The sequence below is a fragment of the Bidens hawaiensis genome, unplaced genomic scaffold (assembly GCF_021521415.1).
Source record: "Bidens hawaiensis isolate Kalapana, Puna unplaced genomic scaffold, B.hawaiensis_p1.1 tig00036852_1, whole genome shotgun sequence".
Classification (NCBI taxonomy): domain Eukaryota; kingdom Viridiplantae; phylum Streptophyta; class Magnoliopsida; order Asterales; family Asteraceae; genus Bidens; species Bidens hawaiensis.
This window is the reverse complement of record NW_027496442.1, coordinates 38,118-58,289: the sequence shown is the minus strand read 5'-3', so window position 1 is coordinate 58,289 and position 20,172 is coordinate 38,118. Positions and strand designations below refer to the sequence as shown.

Sequence of the window (20,172 nt, the reverse complement as noted above, 5' to 3'; positions counted from 1 at the left end):
TAACGCGCTAATGGGTCAACCCATAAACCCGACACATCCTATAAACTACCAATGTACAGCCAAACACACTTTGATCATAATCCAACCCGCCCGTTTGGTAACCTCATAGTTATATATGTGTTGATCTACAAAAAAAAAAACGCGTGGGTGGGTGGGTGTATCTTTAGTTGCACGAGCCCGTAAATGTTGATGTTGGCATTTGGAAATTCCCTGCTCCACATGTACAAGAGCATAAAAACGAGCGATACACCCATAAAGTATGACTCGACGAAAGGTAAGGCGGATAACACCTTAACAACCAGATAATATTGTTTTAAAAAGATAAGCATAACATATAAACATGTTGCAGCATGATGACATCTTTCACAAACCATAAGCGTTAACGATCCGAATATCATCATCCATAAGAAGTCTGCAGTTCGCCTGTTAAACGGCCCGTTCTCCAGTTGAACTCCGTATCTTGCTCTAAACCAAAAAAAAAAAAAAAATTCTTGCCAATTTTCAAAACATGAATACTTATATCATGACTGAAACATTAACTATTTAAATCACTCACATCATTAATAAGCGGATCCCGAAATTCATAGAGAACGGGCCAAGAAATACGAAGTTTGTAAGAAGTCTCCACACCTGAAATAACAAGTTAAAACAAACATGTGACAAACTTACAATTGTCATCTAACTATCTTCTTTTTTTTTTTATTATTATTAAAAGATGTCATACCTGAAAATGATAAAAAAACCTCCTTATGTATTAATGCAATATAATATATTGGCAGTAGCTGCAATGAAACTGCTGCAGTAGTCATCAAACATAAGGTCCCATATGCCTTGCTTATAGGTGGAAGTGAATTGTACCATCTGCAAAAATTATTAATAGATATTATATCAACTTGTTAACTTTTAAAAACTAAAAATATATGCATCATTAGAAAGTAGTGTTTACATCGATACTGAAGGCCCACGGGCAGCAAGCTGCACCGCTAGCCCTTTCTGGATAGCAAAACTAAGCCATTTAAAAATTGAAATAGTCCCACTGTTTCAGAAACTTCTTATGACACATTCAGTTAGTGATGTAATGTCAATATATAACCTAAAAACAATGTTAACAATCACATATCCACATTGACAGGGGTGTGCATGGTTCAATTTGGATCAGTTTTGGGCTAATACCGAAACAAAAACAGAAACTTTAGTTTTTTGAATTTTCGAAAACTGTTTGGTTTCGGTTTTGAAAAAGCTTGAAAATTTTGGGTAAAAAAAAGCTGACACAAAATAATGAATTTGGGCTTGAATTATTTTGTTAATTAATAACTAATTGATTATACACATTTCGGCTAAATTATTCGAGTTACATATTCATTTAATTTTATAAGAATTACTTAAAACAACAAAAATAAAAACAGGGTTTCCCTGGATTCGGGAGCAGTGTTTTCACGGTGGGTCATGCTGCTTTAAAAGATGCTCTATGCAAAGTGACCAAATACAAGAAAGCATATGTTTTGACAACCAATACGCGTTTATACCATTTGCTTATGATACTTTTGGTTCCTTGCCTGAAGCTGTGAAACTACTTAACCGAGGCCGACAGGTCATGCATAGTCTGTTATGACTTATGACCCCAATATTTATAAATGTAGTTTTCAAAAGACTTGTTTTCTACTATTCAAAAGGGCTAGCGACACAGCTTGTTACTCGCTTGCTTTTTATTTTGATGTAAAAGTTAATATTTTGAATAAATAAAAATAATTAAAAAAATTTGAAAATAAATAAATTCCGTTCGTTTGCTTCGGTTTTATTATGTGCAAAACAAAAACCGTACCATAAGTTCGGTTTCTACACTCCTATTGGTATAATTCACTTTAAAAACCTATACAAATGCTTCTAAATCCAAACTCAAATCGATTTACGCATATTAATCATCAACATGACTTAAAACAACACTTGGATTAGCAAATACGAGTCGCAAATGACACGCGATCGTAAAACTATGATAATAAACAAACACAGTTGAGATAATTTGCATAGATCAAAACTGTATATAATAATAATAATAATAATAATAATAATAATAATAATAATAATAATATAAAACGTTACGTACTCTGCAGGTGACGACATTAATTCCAACAGGAGGATGACGTATTATGAAGACGTTCAGAAATCAGAATGCATGCATTTTTATTTTGTGTAAATTTTGTTATTATACGGGAAGATTGGTTTGTGACTGTACCCGACCCGTTTTTAAATTGAGTGGGTTATAAAAGTTATTCTTAGATTTGGATGGTTTTAGGTAAAGCATCGAATGGAGCGAAGGCTTGCTCGGATGGTTCGTTTACAAACCGAGTTAAAATTGAATGAATATTTTCTGAGTATTTTTCGATCGAGTGTCGACTGTTAAGTAATTTGGATAGCGCTAGTGCGAGGACTAAGGGCGTAAAGTGTGAATTGATAGTTTCTTAATTATACCCGACCCGTTTTTTTAATGAGAAATTCCCCAAAATAGCCTATTTTTTCTGTTGGATCTGACGGAATTTTAACACCGTCCAACGGAATTTTTTGCCCTTTAAAATCGTGCCACGTGTCAGCGTATTAATGGATCCGACGGAGTTTTTAAAAAACCGTACGATCCGACGAAATTTTAGTGAGTACGATGGAATTCTTCATATTGTATCTCTCAAACCCTAAATCTCCATAACCAACCTCCGTCTTCATCTTTCTTATTTCTCTACAAAATCAAGCAAATCAATAGTGCAAATTTCTTAGTTTTTCGAGGAGAACACAACCATAGTATTCAATTTATTTCACTCTAGAACTCAAAATAAAAAAATCCCTGAATTGAAAAATATAGGGTTTGTCGGACAAGTTAAATAGTCGGATCACACGGAAGCATGAACTGAACCGTCAGATTCGACCATTTATTATTACGCCAGTTTGTTCATTAATCCGTTGGAAAATATCGTAAACTGTCGAATCCAATGTAATATCATGCTTTGTAGTGCGTCCTGATAGGGTCATTAATCCGTCGGATCAGCAATGGTTTTTGTCGGATCCGACGGAATTTTTAGGCTAGTTTTGGAATTTTGGTTGGATTATTTATCAAAAACATTGATCAAAATAGGCTACTTAAGAAAGTTCCCCCTTTTTTTTAATTAAGCATGTTAATTTTAAGGTCTAATGAACCCTTTTAACCCATGACACGTTTCACCATTAAACAACACATGAACACTGTCCTATACACCTAACACGTCTTAAGACTAAAATAAGCATTTGACCACCCCCCTCGTAACCTTGGCACATAACATGGCTAAACCAACACAAAATCATTGATGCATGGTTTGTAAGTCATTTGAGTTATTTTAAGCTGTGTTCGACTATCAACTTTGGTCAACATGTTACACTTTATAGCCAAAACTATGGTCACATCATAAGACCCCTAGTCACACCCAATATATATAGAGTGTAGTTACTGTACGCTACTGCCTTAACGTACGGTAAGTACGCGAGACGCTCAAAGGAAAAACCCTAAAACGCTCAGAAAACACTCACAAAACTTAAACGCTCAAAAAATGGTCTTCGTGAAAAAAGTAAAAAATTGATCGATTAACCAACCAAAACTGTTTTTTTTTTTACGAACAAATGATTGATTGGGTATATATTGACGATTCCGAGATGTTTGGATGTGATTTCATGGATCGATTCGTGAAAAATGGATTCGCGTACGTAATGTACGTTAAGCATTAATGTATTGGATCTTTTCTATATATATATAAACAAATTAGATATATTAAATATGGAATAACCAATGTAAAAAAACTTTACATGTGTAAAAACTTATTTGTATAATTTTAATCATGAATATGAATATAAAAAGTGATAAAACTATACTTAAATAATAATATTAATATATATATATATATATATATATATATATTAATTGATTGTTAAGAGTTTTTAAAATTCTTAAATTGTTTAAGAGTTCTAAAATAATACATCTTATAACATGCACATCTTTATTCTAAAATAGTTTTATGGCCTATGGGGGAGGAGGTTGTGTTAACGATTCTTTGTCTCAAAAAGAAGCCATGCATGTTCTAATATTCCTACTATCATCATCATCATCATCATCGTACTCAGTATATCCCACCAATAGCAAAGCTATAGTAGGGTCTGAGGAGGGTAAGATATAGACAGCCTTACCTCTACCCCATAAGGATAGAAAGGCTGCTTCCGGTGAGACCCCCGGCTCGATAGTAGTTTTGCATCAAGCCTTGGACATAAGGCACATAGCACTCAATCATCGGGACACCGGCTGATCGGTGCATGTACCCTTGTCTTTCGGCTATCAACGCCACTACATGATGCCTGATTAACCGTCCGTCACTTTTAACGTTATTTTCACGAGATTAGTAAAATAACGTCAAAATTAGTGCAATTTCAATTTCACGTCAAAATTAGGAATATTAGTAAAATAACCCTAATATTCCTACTATAATAGTACCATATATGCTGATTCTTTATATATGGAGACCGAATCTTAGCAAATACACACCAAGTATCAACCGGTACCTTTAACTACATAAATTGTACATTCTTCTTTTGTTTCTAAGAAAAGCATCCAAAATCTTCAACAAAAGTGCTATAATTTGAATTTCAACTTTTTAAAGATTTACGTATTTTATTTTATTTTGCATGTAAAAAGTGGCCCTTGTCAAAGGAGGCCATTATTGTCCATTTTTTTATTAAGGTCCTCAAGTTTTTGCTAGTGTTCCAACTAGTCCTTTTCATTTTTTATTTTGATTTTGTACGAATACCAAAACTTTGGACCATTCGGAGACACACTTCGTGTGTGTGTGTATATATGTTTAGTATGAGGTAATGGAATGGGCTATGGAATGGAATGAACACGGTAATGGAATGATATATTGCCATTCCATTGACAAGTTTGGTTATCATGTGGGAATGAAATGAATTATTAGTTTTTTTTTGGTAAGCTAGAAAAAACCAGAATAAGATAAAAATGGTTGTGAGTGGCGGTGGGATGGTGGTGGTGGTGGGCAACGAGCAGTAATGGTGGTGGTGGGTGGTGGGCGGCAATGGCGATGGACGGGAGGCGGGGGCGATTGTTGGTAGTGGTAGGTGGTGGTGGTGGTAAGCGACGGGTGGCGGGCGGTGGTGGTCGGTTGGTGGTGGTGGCGCCGATAGGTGGTGAAGGGTGGTTGGTGGTGGCAGCGGAGGTGGGTGAAGATGGTGGCAGGCGGCGGAGGCGGTTGATGGTGGTGGCGGGCGGCGGAGGCGAGTGGTGGTGGTGGCCGGCGGCAGTGGGTAGTGGCAACTGTAGAGGCGGTGGTGGTGAGAGGACAATGGGTAGTGGTGGTGGAGGTGATATAGTGTGAAAGAAGGATGGAATGAAAAAAAAAAACGAGGGTGGATGGAATGAAGTTGGGGTGTTTTACGGGGAATGGACATGGTAATTGGTGATTCCATTCCATCGACCAACCAAACACATCTTTTTTCATTCTATCGTAATGGTCCATTTCATTACGCCTCTCATTCATACATACTAAACGCTACCTTAGGGTTAGAAGTTTTCAAATACGGGTTTTGGTTTTTATTTAAGTTCTTAACTATATAAAATTATGAAATTTTTGGTTTTTGATCGGATCCCCTAATCGATTTTTGTTCGATCTTCTTCTCTTCTTTGTCTTCATTAGTAGCAATTTTGACTTTAGGCTAAAGATGGTTTATAAAGTAAACTCACTGTTCGAAAACTCGATTTTGCCTTTTCTAGGTAACATGTATAACTCATTCGATTAACATGATTCTCTACTTAAAAAGGTTATGTAACTAACATATCTATAATTATACGTACGATAAACGTACTTTACGAATGTAAAGAGAAACTCGAGTTAATGTTTATATATCTTAATAATATAATACCAACAACATATAATAATATCTAACAAATATAGCATTTGAAGGAAATAATTTTGAGAATATATAAATCACATTTGTCTTTTTTTTCTTTTTTTTTTACTATAACGTGTACATAAATTAAATATGTCTTTTCTTTACCGTATACGGTGTTTCTTTGCATATTATTGAAAACATTTCTTAACATGTTCTCCAAACAGTATGATCACTCCTCATGCGCCCATCCATATGTATATGGTGTGGCTAATTCACACAACGGTGTATTAGCCCTATGCGTTATCGTCACAATCTAATGTTTTAGTTGGACATATTTGCTCATCCCCGCATAGTATATGTGTCTTGTCGTGATTGGCTTCAATTGGTACGCTTCTAAGGAATTTAATCCTTTATATTATAACCATCGATCGATCACCTGAATATATATTATCTGATTCTAGACATTGCGACCGGGATCAGGCCAGAAGGTGGAGTACTTCAGCCAGTCAGCCTCTTGTGGGCTTGTAATGGAACACTCCTGCTGTGCACACATGAAAATGACAATAAAAATAAAAATTGTAAGGTTATGGTAAAGTTCAAAAAAATAATAATATTGACAACAATCATAAACATAATATGATTAAATAAATCTTTATTTATATTAACCTTATCCGTTAAAAACTAGATCGAGTGAAGCTATATGGCTATATATTACTTAGACTAATATTTTCACATACATGTCTAGTTAGCTTGTCACATTAGCTTTTTATCTAAACACATATTTACCTCAACGCTACCATACTCATCATTCTTACATGCAACTCACATCATATTTTTTAAATAATAATCGTGTGAGGAAGAAAATAAAGGAAAAAATGAAAACTGCGCTTAGCCTGAACATAGCCATGAACGTTGCATCAGCCGAAGATGGATCACCGATGCAGTGATGAAGATGATCTTACAAATAGTTTTTTTTTATAGAATGTTTATATCTGATTATCTTTTCGCTGATAATATATATGATCGTACCATGTGAAAAGAAAGAGATTAGATGAGTGAGTAAAGGCCAAAGGGTGTAGACATGCATGTGAAATTTTCTTCTAACCATTTTTGTTTCTAATTAGCATTTCTTTATTTTCTTTTACTTATATAATTATAGGGGAAAGTTAACGTATAAACTAAAAATACCCGGAAGAAACCGTTACTCGACTCCACTATCAGACTAGGGCTTATTACTATAAGCCAATGGGCTCAATTAGGTTACAATATATAGAGAGAACAACATTCATACTTGTTCAACTAGTTTTACCAATCCGTCTTTTTTGGAAAACTAGCCGGCTAGCTAATTGAAGCGAAGAAAGATGGACGGTATATAATTGACCCGGCCGCCATCACTTGTTTTGTAATGTTAAAAACAAAACTCTTTAGTTCTTTTGTATCCGATCAATTAGCCACCTTATAGGCGAACCAATCAAAGCTCGGGACCTGGCTTAACCGGTCTAACTAGTTAAGGTTCTCCCTTGTTGCTCATTAAAAAGGAATAGGAAACATATTCCAGAAATTACGGCTCATATTTTGGTTCACTTTTTATTCTTATGGTTTCCATTCTAAAAGTAGAAATCAAGTATTTATGTCATGATTTTGTTTCATAAGAAATACATGAAACTAGGTGTTAAAAACGTATTTTAATAACCAAAGGACATTTGGCTCAATAGGACCTAAACCCCACAATAACTATTAAAAGAATCATATTTAAATTTAAATTCATATAAATGTAATAATTTATAATTAGGAGCATAGAATTAGATACTTCTTTTGCTCTTTTTCTTTTCACAGTGTGTTGCTAGCTTATTCTTGGTAATAAGAACCAATGAACCATCAAAAGAGATAAAGAGAAAATAGCTTTTTTTTCTTTTTTAATTGATATTCTTTCATATTCGAATTATTTACCTTTTTTTAGCTAGATTTAGTTTCATATTACTTGTATTTGTGGAGAGAGAGAGAAGGGGGGGGGGGGGGGTGTATAGAGAGTAAAAAGGAGGCAAAACTCACCTCTTTGATATCAGTTGATGATGATGGAGTGCACCCCATTACCAGTTCCTCCAATCCTGATGCTGATCTTCCTCCTATCTTGTGATGTTGTTGCTGTTATTTAAATTTATAAATAAAAAATAAATATGCATAGATTTATTTGGTAGCCTATAAATAAGTCAGGTAGCACGTATTTAATTATACCTTTTAATGGCTCATAGAACATCTATTATAAAGAGACGGAGACATACTGAATGATTCAGAAACTACTAGTTAGACCTCTTATTGATTCAGGATTAGATTGCTAAACAACCCCTATGATACATCAATGGGTAAAAACAATAAAAGTTTTTTTTTTTATGGAAATATATCTTAAAAAAGCCGATGAACGATTGATTGGTAAGTTCCTTAAAGTTAACTATCAATGGGTACGTTCGACGGATCAGACTTTGTAGTATATTGATTAATTGGAGACGGTTTAAATAGACTTAATCAGACTGGTTATTGTATAGTCGTTGATGTCCGATTTGAAATCAGTCATTACAGGATATATTTTCCAAACATAGATTTTCAAACAATTTTATAAACCAAATATAAATATGTAATTGAATTTAAAAGTTATGGTGAATCGATGATACATATTTTATTAATATATAATTCACAAAAGCATCCAAAAATCTGGCCTATAGATGGTCTGCATGCATGCTTAATTGCTACAGCCTACAGACATAATTAAGTACTCCATTTCTTGACAACAATAGAACATAATTATCCATATGATCATTTATTGTCCTCTACAACACAAGAACACAAAAAGTGAATATATATATCATTACTTGTCCTCAACTTGGTCGACAAGAGCTAAAAAAACCTTTTATATATGTCTAATTATTAATAAAAGATTAAAAATTATATAACTCTTACAGTTTTTTTAAACATAAATTAAATACCATAAACGATATTATTTTTTTTTGTTTAAAAATAAGTATGAATCATGTAAAATTGTGAAAAGAATGTTGCCAATGTAAATATTTTACTTCAGTTTAAAGTTAAAATAAAAATGTAAAAACTCCATTTTTCTTGTAAAGAAAATTAGGAATAGGGTTCAACTTTTCAAATATGGTATGTGTTAATGGGATTTTAGTAAGATGTTAAAACTATAATTAGTTTTCATTTCAGAATCTATATTCTACGTTGCATTTTCTCATGTTAAATGGTTAAGTTTTTTCAAGACAGTAACGGATTTAGAAGAAAAAGTCCGCGGTATTAAAAAAAAATTAAGCATATGTTTCTTAATATTTGCTTAAGAGTATCTTGATACGTAAAAGGGAGAAAAAAAAGTTTTTACACTAATTTATACTTCGTCAATAAAGTTGATGGCTATCCCGAGATACCCCTGCTTGTATGCTACATCCGCTACTGCCTAAGGGATACATGTTAAACTGTATCAAGCTCATCACATGACAACTAAATTAAGTTTACTTAGCACTCCCTTCATATGATTGAATTAAGTGTTGCTACTTCTCAAATCCTCATCTTAGAAACCAACTCAAAAGTTTATAACCTCTTGGTCTAGTGAGATCAATGTTTATCCGTACTAAATTGCTACGAGTTCGAGCCTCACAAGGGGGCAATGGATGAATATAAGGGGTGTGTATGTTCGCCACTATATAAAAAAATAATAAAAGAAAACAAAAGCAACTCCAAAATACATACATTTCTTTTTCGTATTGACCGATCTACCTTATTCTTGATTTATGATTTATTACTTTTCTTACAAGCTTAAATTAAAAACTGTGTATGGTTTTAAGATTCTAGCATATATTAATTATACACTTTTAAGACTTTATGTTAACATCATCAAAAACCTCAAAATCATTTTATTTTACTACTTGATTTTCTCATTGGCTAAAATGCATAACTTAATCTAATTAAATAAAAATATATGTGACTCATGTTAACTTACCTGAAAATTTTCCATGACATGAAAGGAACCATCATCAAGAACATTACTAGAGGTGTTATTTAGGACAGGAGGAGTGATGATTGCTGACATGGCATGAGAGGGCTTGCTGACGTGGAAGGCTGTCGTTGTTGCATAGTGCTGATGTGGATAATGTTGATGATGTGGATATTGTTGTTGCAAGTCATGCTCATTGCATGTGGTAGAAGCCTCTCCTTGTGCTGTTACTACCTTCATAAATATGTGAACATGTATAATAGGAGTAATACATTATATATATTCTACATGAATATGCATGGTGTACAATTCAAAAGGTGGTACATTAATTTTCAAATATAAGCAATTTATATAACACAAAGCAACAATTAATAAGCGGTTTTGGGTTCATCTTCTAACCAATATCATCACTTTTAGGTTTTTAGTCCTCATTTCATGCCCCATATATAAGCCAAAAAGGTGATGTAAAATACCATAAACCAATTCTTCAATTAGCAAAAATAAAGAAGAAAAACAACACAAAATAAAAAAAAGTTTTTCAAGTTCGATATTATTCATAAAGATCTAAGTTATGGAGATTAATCAGAAGTCCGTCAATCTATAAAGGTATAAAGACGAGTGTGTACCAACGGTAATCTGTCATTGATATTTCGTCGGAACATGTACATAGGTTATGTAATTTCTAATATATTACTGATGGGTGTACGTTTTCTTTGGACAAACTTCTTTTTGACGGTTTATGTAAAAGATTTACAGTTGGATATTCTAATATGTAAATAAATTTTATTTTTTTAAATAATATTAAATACATATAAGTTTTGTGAAAATAAAAAGTATAAATTATAAATTTTAGAAGCTTTTTTATGTGGCACAAAGTTAATTGTTTGAATACTAGTGGATGCAAATTTGATATCAAGATACATACCTCACCAAAGCTTTTTCTATAGGACATGAAGCTAAACTGATCAACATGTTTGAAACGTTGCATTTGATCCATTGGATTGTAACTTGACATAACCGCGCCAACAAGTTCATCTCCAATATTACTATGAACATTGGTTGGGGTGGTCATGTTGATTTCTTTTGAAGAAGAACTACTTCCACTTCCGCTTCTACTAACATTATTCATGCCTTCAACATGGATATTATTCATCAAAAGGTTGTTATTTATCGCTCTTTCGGACAAATTACATTGCCTAGGTTGCGTTTGGTAAAATATTTTCGACACAACTAGCTCTCCTTCCCTCTCCTCCTCATGTTGTCCAAGGTGATATTGATGCATGACCCAATTAGTCTTTTCGGGTTTTCGATTTTTCCCAAAGTTGGTATAAAGCACCAAGATCTTTTTGCACCCTTTTTGGTTCCCATTCACCATAACTGGTCGGGTCTTGCCCGTTTTATGCCATCGAGTTTCACCACCTTGTAGGTCGCACTTGGTCTGGATTTTTCTCCTTTTTCGTGTACCCGTGGTGTAAGCTTTTGAAGGCCTATGAAAGAAGTGTATACTTAACCCATTTCTTGTAACCCCTAAAAGAAACAATATTCTTTCCATTAGTTAAAATTTATTTCAAAAGAAATATAACCAACCAAGAGATTAAGAAACCCTCAAAAGTCATAACAAACAAGAAACCCTAATTCTCATCTAAATAATTAGGTTTATTTTGGTGTGACTAAATGGTATTTAAAAAATGTAAAAATTAACAAACCAGAAAACCCTATTTTTATTTGGTTTCAAAAGTAACACCTAACTCATACAAAAAAACCCTATACATTTCATATATAAGCTTTCTTGTACAAGTGGTGTTCTTATTCTTATCTTATTCGACTGGCTTTGTTGATCGATGAAGCAAACTCGAAACCACCATTGATTACGAATTTACGAGTGTAACCTTTACTTACCTGGAAGTTTTTCTGGATGTGTATAACATATCCCATCTTCACCTTCAATTGTTGGAATGAACTCATCAATCAATGGATGAGATTTAAAGTTTTTATCTTCAACTTTGGCTTCAAGATGCTCTATCAATTCTTGATCAGTTGGATCAAACTTGACTCCTGCTGGTAAACCAACCCAATCCTACAAATGATCAAAATCTTAAGACCTTATTGATAAATATAATTCACAAAGATAATCTTTTGAAATGGAGTTGATATGCTTATATATATCTTGGATTAAGAATTTAAATATAGAAAGATAATCAAGCAGCAAGTATATAATTCTATTCTCTTGTATTGATTCTTATAATTGTCAAAATCTTAAACTTGAAGCTAAGAATATTATTGAAGAATTATATATACTAAACAATCTTTATCTTGTATAACACACTTAAAATAGTATATGCATATATAACACATATATTATGCTGTTCTTGCGATTCTCAACATATTATTAGTTATGAATCTTTACAACGTACCGGTTTTCCTTCGAGTTTATGGCCACAACCGGGGCAGTGTTTGGATCCACATAAGTGATGCTCTTCAAGCTTTGAATCAATGAGATCAGAGCTACTGATATTCATTTCTACAAAAACCGAACTTCCTTATATTCGTTATTCAAATAAGAAATCTTGATTTTTGATCCACACCATATATAAAAATTAGATCTGATTTTGAACTTGTTTATTCTTTGATTTCTTCTACTACTGAGATCTACTGTTTCTTGGACAGATGATGATGATGATGATGATGATGAATAAGTTCAAAATCCTTTTTTTTAGAAAAAGAAGCAACTGAAAACAAGATTGAAAGGATACCAAGATGAGTATATATTCTTCAAAAGTGGAAATATTCTCAGAACATATATACTAGTGTGTATGTGTGTGTGTGTGAGTGAGAGAGAGAGAGAGAGAGATGTACTTTAACCATGAAAAAACACTTCCCTACAACTTTAACTGAAGCCAGTGAGATAAAGGAAAAGTTGTCTCCATCTCTTCTAGCTAGTTTAAGTGTTTAACTCCTCTAGTTTAAGTATATAACATCAACTCAATCTAACTCATGGTGACTTAATTCCTCTCGGGTTTCATGTTTGAATCTTGCTTCCGTTATTTTTAATTTCTATCATAATGTACATCTTCAAGGGCGCGTGTTCAACGCAAGTTGTGATTTACTTGATCTCGTTAATTAATAGGGTAACACATTCTCATGATAAAGAAAATCTACTCAATCTCTATATATCTAGCAAAGGCGGTTCCGTATGATTCACTTTGTCCCTCATTTTAGTTGAGAAATGTACACACTTTTGCATATTTTAGTTATACCAAGTTACTTTTTTGTTTATTAGATATGTATAGATTACAGATTTAAAGAGGGACAAAACAGTCCTTTGATTGTCTACTAAAGCAAAAGTTATAGGCCGATCAAATTAATAAAATTTATTTAATAAAAAAATGGAAAATTTCTTGTATAACTTGAAAAGAAAAATGGGTGTTTATAGTAAGCATCTTTCACAAATATCAGAAAGCTGAAGAAATGGCATTCTACGTTTGTTACGGTTTATTCAAGACAACCGTCAATCTCCCAAGAACACAAGAGAAGAAGAGAAAATAAACCAAAATAATAATTCTTTCTAAGGTCATATCCCCCAATCCTTGAGTAACGTCCTCCTTAACAATGGTTTCAAGATCAGACTTGGCAATTGCATTGACTGAACTAGCGTGGAATTAAGTAAGCATTGCTGTAGTGAAATCATCTCAGGTGAGGAAGTCTAAACTTTGAAGCCAACCATTGAACCACCAGAATGGTTCATCATGAAAGGATTCATTGACATAGGGAAACCGATTGTCTCCATAGATCGCGTAAAAGAGAAAATATTGTTCAGCTTGAGAGATCAATAGGGCGGGATTAAATCCAGTATAAAGAGGTAATTGTGGCTAACTCTCAATGAAAGCACCAATTGTTACGGTTTATTCGAGACAATCGTCAATCTTCTAAGAACACAAGAGAATAAGAGAAAATAGACCCAAATAATAATTTTTTCTTATTCGTTTTCTTAAACAATTACAATATATAGGAAAAAAAAGACATAAAAATAGAAAATGATAAAACAATAAGAAAACATAATTTGACTACAATAAAAAACTAAATAAAAGATAAATTTAAATAATAATAATATAATAAGATCGTATCAACGTTAAATATCGTCCTTGCATCATGTAGAAAATAATAATAATATAATAAAATCGTATCAACGTTAATGATCGTACTTGCATCATGTAGAAGATATATTCCTAAATTACTCATTTTTTTTAATTTTTTTATAACTATAGGATTGAATCTTCACATTTTGAAGGCAAAACATATTCCAACACTTTGGTATCATGAAAAAAATAAGTAACTGTCTTTTGGTTTTTCGTTTGGTTTGGCTATTTATAAGTTCGTAACAAAGTATATTTTGTTGTAAACACATGTCATGAAAATATTAATAATAATGAACCTTGTCATCATTCAACTTCCTTTAGAGCCCCTCTAAATTGATGATTTGATCGATGGATTGATATAGGATGTCGGTCTGGTGTGAAGGAGAGAGACGAGGTTGCAAGGAATCCGTCATTTCTCATTTGGGCAGAGAATGTTGAACGTTATTCATCTCCATTAGAATTTTTCATAAACTATATTATTCACATACCAGTAAACAAAATGGTATTGTTGAAAGTTGTCATCCACATGTTGTTGAGGTGTTAGTCTTCCTTTTTCTCGTGTAATTGGCTGTTCCTAATGCTTCTAGGAACATGTATTGTTAATGTTTAACTAAATTACTCAACTCGTCAACTAATTTAATGTCCAAATTCATTTTCGTCTTCAGCCCAACAATTTTTCAAGATTCTTGGAGAGGGCCCTGATATTTATTATTTAATTCAAAATAAAACTAACTATTAAGAAAAACAATAAAAACACTAGTTCAAACCAGCCCATTAGCTATGAAATAGTAAATTGTCATACCGACTCAACACCAATAGTTTGGTTTATCGATTTTCAAAATGGTGGTTAGCAGTTGATCCAATTTTTTAATCAAAAATCACTTGAATCTGAACACCCTATACATAATTAGTGTAATCGATGTCACTAGTTTACAAGTTATATATAGTGTTATTTACATTTAAAATGTAAATTTTAAATATATATTCTAAATAATGAAAATCAATAGATAGAAGGGTGGGAGGTCACATGCATACGACAATTAACTTTTTTTGATTTCTTCTTTTGCCATGAATAGGAAGATTGCTTTATTTGCAAGGCATGATAAGCAGAACACTTGATGGTCCGCCACCACCTTTTTATAAAATTTACAAATAGTGTTATTTTTATTTAAAAGACTACGTACATGTGTTTGGTTGTTTTTAACAAAATAATATCTTATTTTTTTTTTGTAAGAGATTACACTAGACTATTTATAACTAACTAGCTTGTGTCAGTTTAGATGGATATCAGCAATGAAAGATTTAAGCTAGGTCTTGCGAGTTTATCAGTTCAGATGCCGAGCTCATCTGAGTTTTTGTTTCACCGTGTGTTACACCAGAAAGTTTTGCCTTTGTGGTGACACAACGAATGTCAAGTGGCAGCCGGTGGTATGGTTTTCCGAGGGAACGCCCAAGTCATACTCAAACTCTGAAGCTAGCGTGTGCCCGATTAAGACAACAGAGTTTGGCCAGAGTGGGGCAACAATAGTCTCCAAATCGGAGAGTGCTATGATCTAAACACAAAAAAAAAATCGGCGTTATTGAAAAAACTAGATTGAGATCCATGTACTATATAAATAATTAATTACAATAAAATGTTTAATAAGTAATCAAAATATAATTTAACACTATACTTATCATATATTGGATTATACAAAACTATTGTACAACACAGTTTACAGCAATTTAAAAATAAACAATTATCTTTTCCAATATTTATTGTTGTGTTTTCCTTAAGACTACTGTCGAAGCATGAAATGAATCTGACCTGATCCATGACGATGTTTCCACGGATTTCGAGATGAACGAACCACGACTTGATCTTCTTCTTCGATTGCTTGAGACCTGCAATGGCTTTTCGGGGGTGTGGAGGTGACTGCTAAGAAATCTTGAGGATCTCTTGTTTACAGACACAAAAATAGGGTGGTGGCTCTTATTGAGCATGACCCCCTAACAAGGAGGTGGAGACCTCCTTATATAGAGAGCCTCATGGCCACCATCATGGTACCCTAATGGGCCTAGCCCAGTTAGGGTTACCTCCACAAAACCCCCTCAGCCCAATAACATTGTATTAGTCCATATAATAAAATAAGCCAAACATAATAAATTTAGGGTCGTAAAACCGGGTTTAGTACCATACCCTACAAGCCCCCCAAGTCCAGTGTTGCTCCTAGGCGTGCAAGCGTTTAGGTGGAGCGCTGGACTTTATAAGGTGTGTTAGGACATGAGGCGGTTTTTTTTCCCTTTTCTTCGGCCTTGTCTTTATTGTCTTCGAGTTTTGGGAGGTTTTCTCCATGATGGTGACATGTTGTGATCTTTATGATAATGATGGTGCACTGGCATGAATAAGATATAGCACGCATCATAACAATAGTGGCGCGAGGCCTGATAAAAGATAGAGCGCGCATCTCGCTAATGATGCTTAATAGTTTGCGCCCGAGGCAGCTTACGAGCTATAAGAATAATGAAGCTTGCGCGCGAGGTGACTTACGAGCTATAAAAATAATGAAGCTTGTGCGCGAGGCGACTTACGAGCTATAAAATAATGAAGCTTGCGCGCGAGGCGACTTACGAGCTATAAAATAATGAAGCTTGCGCGCGAGGCGACTTACGAGCTATAATATGACGATAATGACTGGCCCACAAGGGCCTCTTCTACGCAGGATGACTATCCCAGCTTGTTTTCAAAATAATAATGGAGGCGCAATCGGCCAGATAATAATAATGTCATATGTGCTTGTGCGACTCGTAGCCGAACCTGCAAAAACATATCAACTTAGCGCGTGGCCGTTTGGGATATTGTTAGGCTCCCGCCCTAAGATTCGGATGTCTTCCATCGCGATAATGTAGTGGTGGTATACCACGATAGTCCCCTAGTTCATTGCTGCCAAATAAAGTTGTCCTTATCCTGATTTGGGATTAGACTATTCTCATTTGTTGTGTCGCTTGCGCATAGATTTTGGCTTTGTGTCATGCGCAGATGCGCTTGCGCATAGGCTTTGGCTTTGTGTCATGCGCCACGCGCAGATGTTGCATGCGTGTGCGCGCAGACTGTGTGTCATGCGCCACGCGCAGATGTTGCATGCGCGTGCGCGCAGACTTTGTGTCATGCGCAGATGTTTCATGCGCTTGCGCATAGGCTTTGGCTTTGTGTCATGCGCCACGCGTAGATGTTGCATGCGCGTGCACGTAGACTGTGTGTCATGCGCCACGCGCAGATGTTGCATGCGCGTGCGCGTAGACTTTGTGTCATGCGCAGATGTTTCATGCGCTTGCGCACAGGCTGTGTCATGCGCCATGCGCAGATGTTGCGTGCGCTGATGTGATATGCGTGAGCATGTGATGCGTAAGCATATGTAATATGCGTGAGCATATGTGATGCGTGAGCATAAGTGGTGCATGAGCATGTGATATGCGACTGCGCTCAAGCATCATGGCGGTGCGCATGTAGAATGGCGGAATGGTTGACCCGCGGTGGCGCGCATGTGACGTGGCTTGGCGCTAGAATGGTTGACCCGCGGGGGCTTGTGTTAATAGGTTTAATTATGACGGCGTGTTGAGCGGAGCGGAGCCGCGTTTTGGCGCGTGGCCTTATGAGTTTATGAGGATTCCCAACCTTTAAGTTTGGCGCTTGGCCTTATGGGTTTATGAGGATTCCCAACCTTTAAGTTTGGCGCTTGGCCTTATGGGTTTATGAGGATTCCCGACCTTTAAGTTTGGCGCGTGGCCTTATGGGTTTATGAGGATTCCCGACCTTTAAGTTTGGCGTGTGGCCTTATGGGTTTATGAGGATTCCCAACCTTTAAGTTTGGCGCTTGGCCTTATGGGTTTATGAGGATTCCCAACCTTTAAGTTTGGCGCATGGCCTTATGGGTTTATGAGGATTCCCAACCTTTAAGTTTGGCGCGTGGCCTCATGGGTTTATGAGGATTCCCAACCTTTAAGTTTGGCGCTTGGCCTTATGGGTTTATGAGGATTCCCAACCTTTAAGTTTGGCGCTTGGCCTTATGGGTTTATGAGGATTCCCGACCTTTAAGTTTGGCGCGTGGCCTTATGGGTTTATGAGGATTCCCGACCTTTAAGTTTGGCGCGTGGCCTTATGGGTTTATGAGGATTCCCGACCTTTAAGTTTGGCGCGTGGCCTTATGGGTTTATGAGGATTCCCGACCTTTAAGTTTGGCGCGTGGCCTTATGGGTTTATGAGGATTCCCAACCTTTAAGTTTGGCGCTTGGCCTTATGGGTTTATGAGGATTCCCGACCTTTAAGTTTGGCGCGTGGCCTTATGGGTTTATGAGGATTCCCAACCTTTAAGTTTGGCGCTTGGCCTTATGGGTTTATGAGGATTCCCGACCTTTAAGTTTGGCGCGTGGCCTTATGTGCGCATGCACGGTGACGGGGTGGTGACTCGCGGGCGCGCGTGCATGGCGGAGAGTTGCGCTCACGCATGTCGGCGGAATGGTGACCCACCAGCGAGCATGCGTGGTGGCAGTCTTCTGCGCAAAACCCACATGGTGGAGGTCTTTTGCGCGAAACCCACATGGTGGTTCCCGCGGTGGCACATGCATGGCTGCGGAGTGAGAATCCGCGAGCGCGCGTGCATGGCGGCGGAAGTCTGGTAATTTTTGGATCTACAATTTGAGAGATCTGTAATTTTAAACCTAAAATCCAGGTCTGTAATCTAGATCTAGATCTGTAAATCAGATCTAGATAGATCTGAAGCTCGTAGCGGAGAGAATTTAAAACCATCACAGATCCGGAGGCTTGATCATCCGAATCAGGTAGTTTCTTTTTTGCACAGATCTGGAAGCCTCTTTTAGATCTATGGATCTTATTGAGCTTTAATAGAACAAGCCTTGAAGCCTTTTTCTGTAAACTTCCAGATCTGGGTTTTTCCTGGGAGAGATCTGACAGCCGAGACGAAAATCGAAGGGTAGTTCGTTGCCCTCCCACGGATGGCGCCAATGTCGAAGCATGAAATGAATCTGACCTGATCCATGACGATGTTTCCACGGATTTCGAGATGAACGAACCACGACTTGATCTTCTTCTTCGATTGCTTGAGACCTGCAATGGCTTTTCGGGGGTGTGGAGGTGACTGCTAAGAAATCCTGAGGATCTCTTGTTAATAGGGTGGTAGCTCTTATTGAGCATGACCCCCTAACAAGGAGGTGGAGACCTCCTTATATAGAGAGCCTCATGGCCACCATCATGGTACCCTAATGGGCCTAGCCCAGTTAGGGTTACCTCCACAAAACCCCCTCAGCCCAATAACATTGTATTAGTCCATATAATAAAATAAGCCAAACATAATAAATTTAGGGTCGTAAAACCGGGTTTAGTACCATACCCCTACATTTTCTAATTAAAAGTTAGGACTTTTAATTCTTAAAATTAGGCATGTAGTTACAATTTTTAATGAAATGTTAAGTAATCTGAACAAATATATAAAAATATGCTTTTTTTATTAACTGTTAAGTGGGTTTTGTTAACCATGTAACATTCATCAATATAACGTTTCATAGATCTACAGTACGTCAAATCCGTTGTAAAACTGAAGCATTTGTTCATCCTAGTTTTAATGTTAAATTGTATGGGTGTGCATGGTTTAGTTTACATTGGTTCTAAGCTAAAACGACCAAAAACCGAATTAGTTTTTGAATTTTTGAAAAACGTTTGGTTTCAGTTTTTTCCGCTACTAAACATGCCTTAAGTGATTAACTTTCTAGTGTTGATAATGTTATAGTAACACTTCTTCAAGGACCATAAATGTGATTTGTAATTCGTGTGCTAAATCTAAACATACTTGAAGGAAATAAAATTAAAATATTTATAATGGCTCTTATGTGTCATGAGGTATTGTTCCTATCGGGCTTTTAAACCGGCCCATGTTCTTTATGTACTGAATCTTTAAAACGTGTGATTATTCATTTATTATGCGCACCATTGTTCAATCGGCGAGGCCCATTATAATGAGTAGTTGCTACTTGCTAGTAGAGCTGTAGACGTGCACAAATTGAGTTTTTCTAATACCCCATTATACGATTATAGGTATAGAACTAGGTTCGAATATGATCGGGTATTGTCTCTAAAATCCA

The 20,172-nt window shown here is 35.6% G+C and overlaps 1 protein-coding gene and 1 long non-coding RNA gene across 2 annotated transcripts; both read right to left on the bottom strand.

Moving 5' to 3' along the window:
* Window positions 1-161: 161 nt before the first annotated feature.
* LOC143588877 (uncharacterized) lies at window positions 162-646 on the bottom strand. Its single transcript, XR_013145179.1, has 3 exons — window positions 557-646; window positions 372-465; window positions 162-290 (listed from the first exon to the last, which is right to left on the bottom strand). It is a non-coding gene; the product is annotated as an uncharacterized LOC143588877 (long non-coding RNA).
* A 5,424-nt stretch (window positions 647-6,070) lies between these two features.
* LOC143588876 (NAC domain-containing protein 75-like) lies at window positions 6,071-12,459 on the bottom strand. Its single transcript, XM_077069778.1, has 6 exons — window positions 12,316-12,459; window positions 11,801-11,978; window positions 10,827-11,428; window positions 9,908-10,135; window positions 7,963-8,055; window positions 6,071-6,451 (listed from the first exon to the last, which is right to left on the bottom strand). Exons 1-6 carry the CDS (start codon window positions 12,418-12,420, stop codon window positions 6,368-6,370), a joined length of 1,290 nt encoding a protein of 429 aa, XP_076925893.1. The 5' UTR covers window positions 12,421-12,459; the 3' UTR covers window positions 6,071-6,367.
* Between the last annotated feature and the right edge of the window lie 7,713 nt (window positions 12,460-20,172).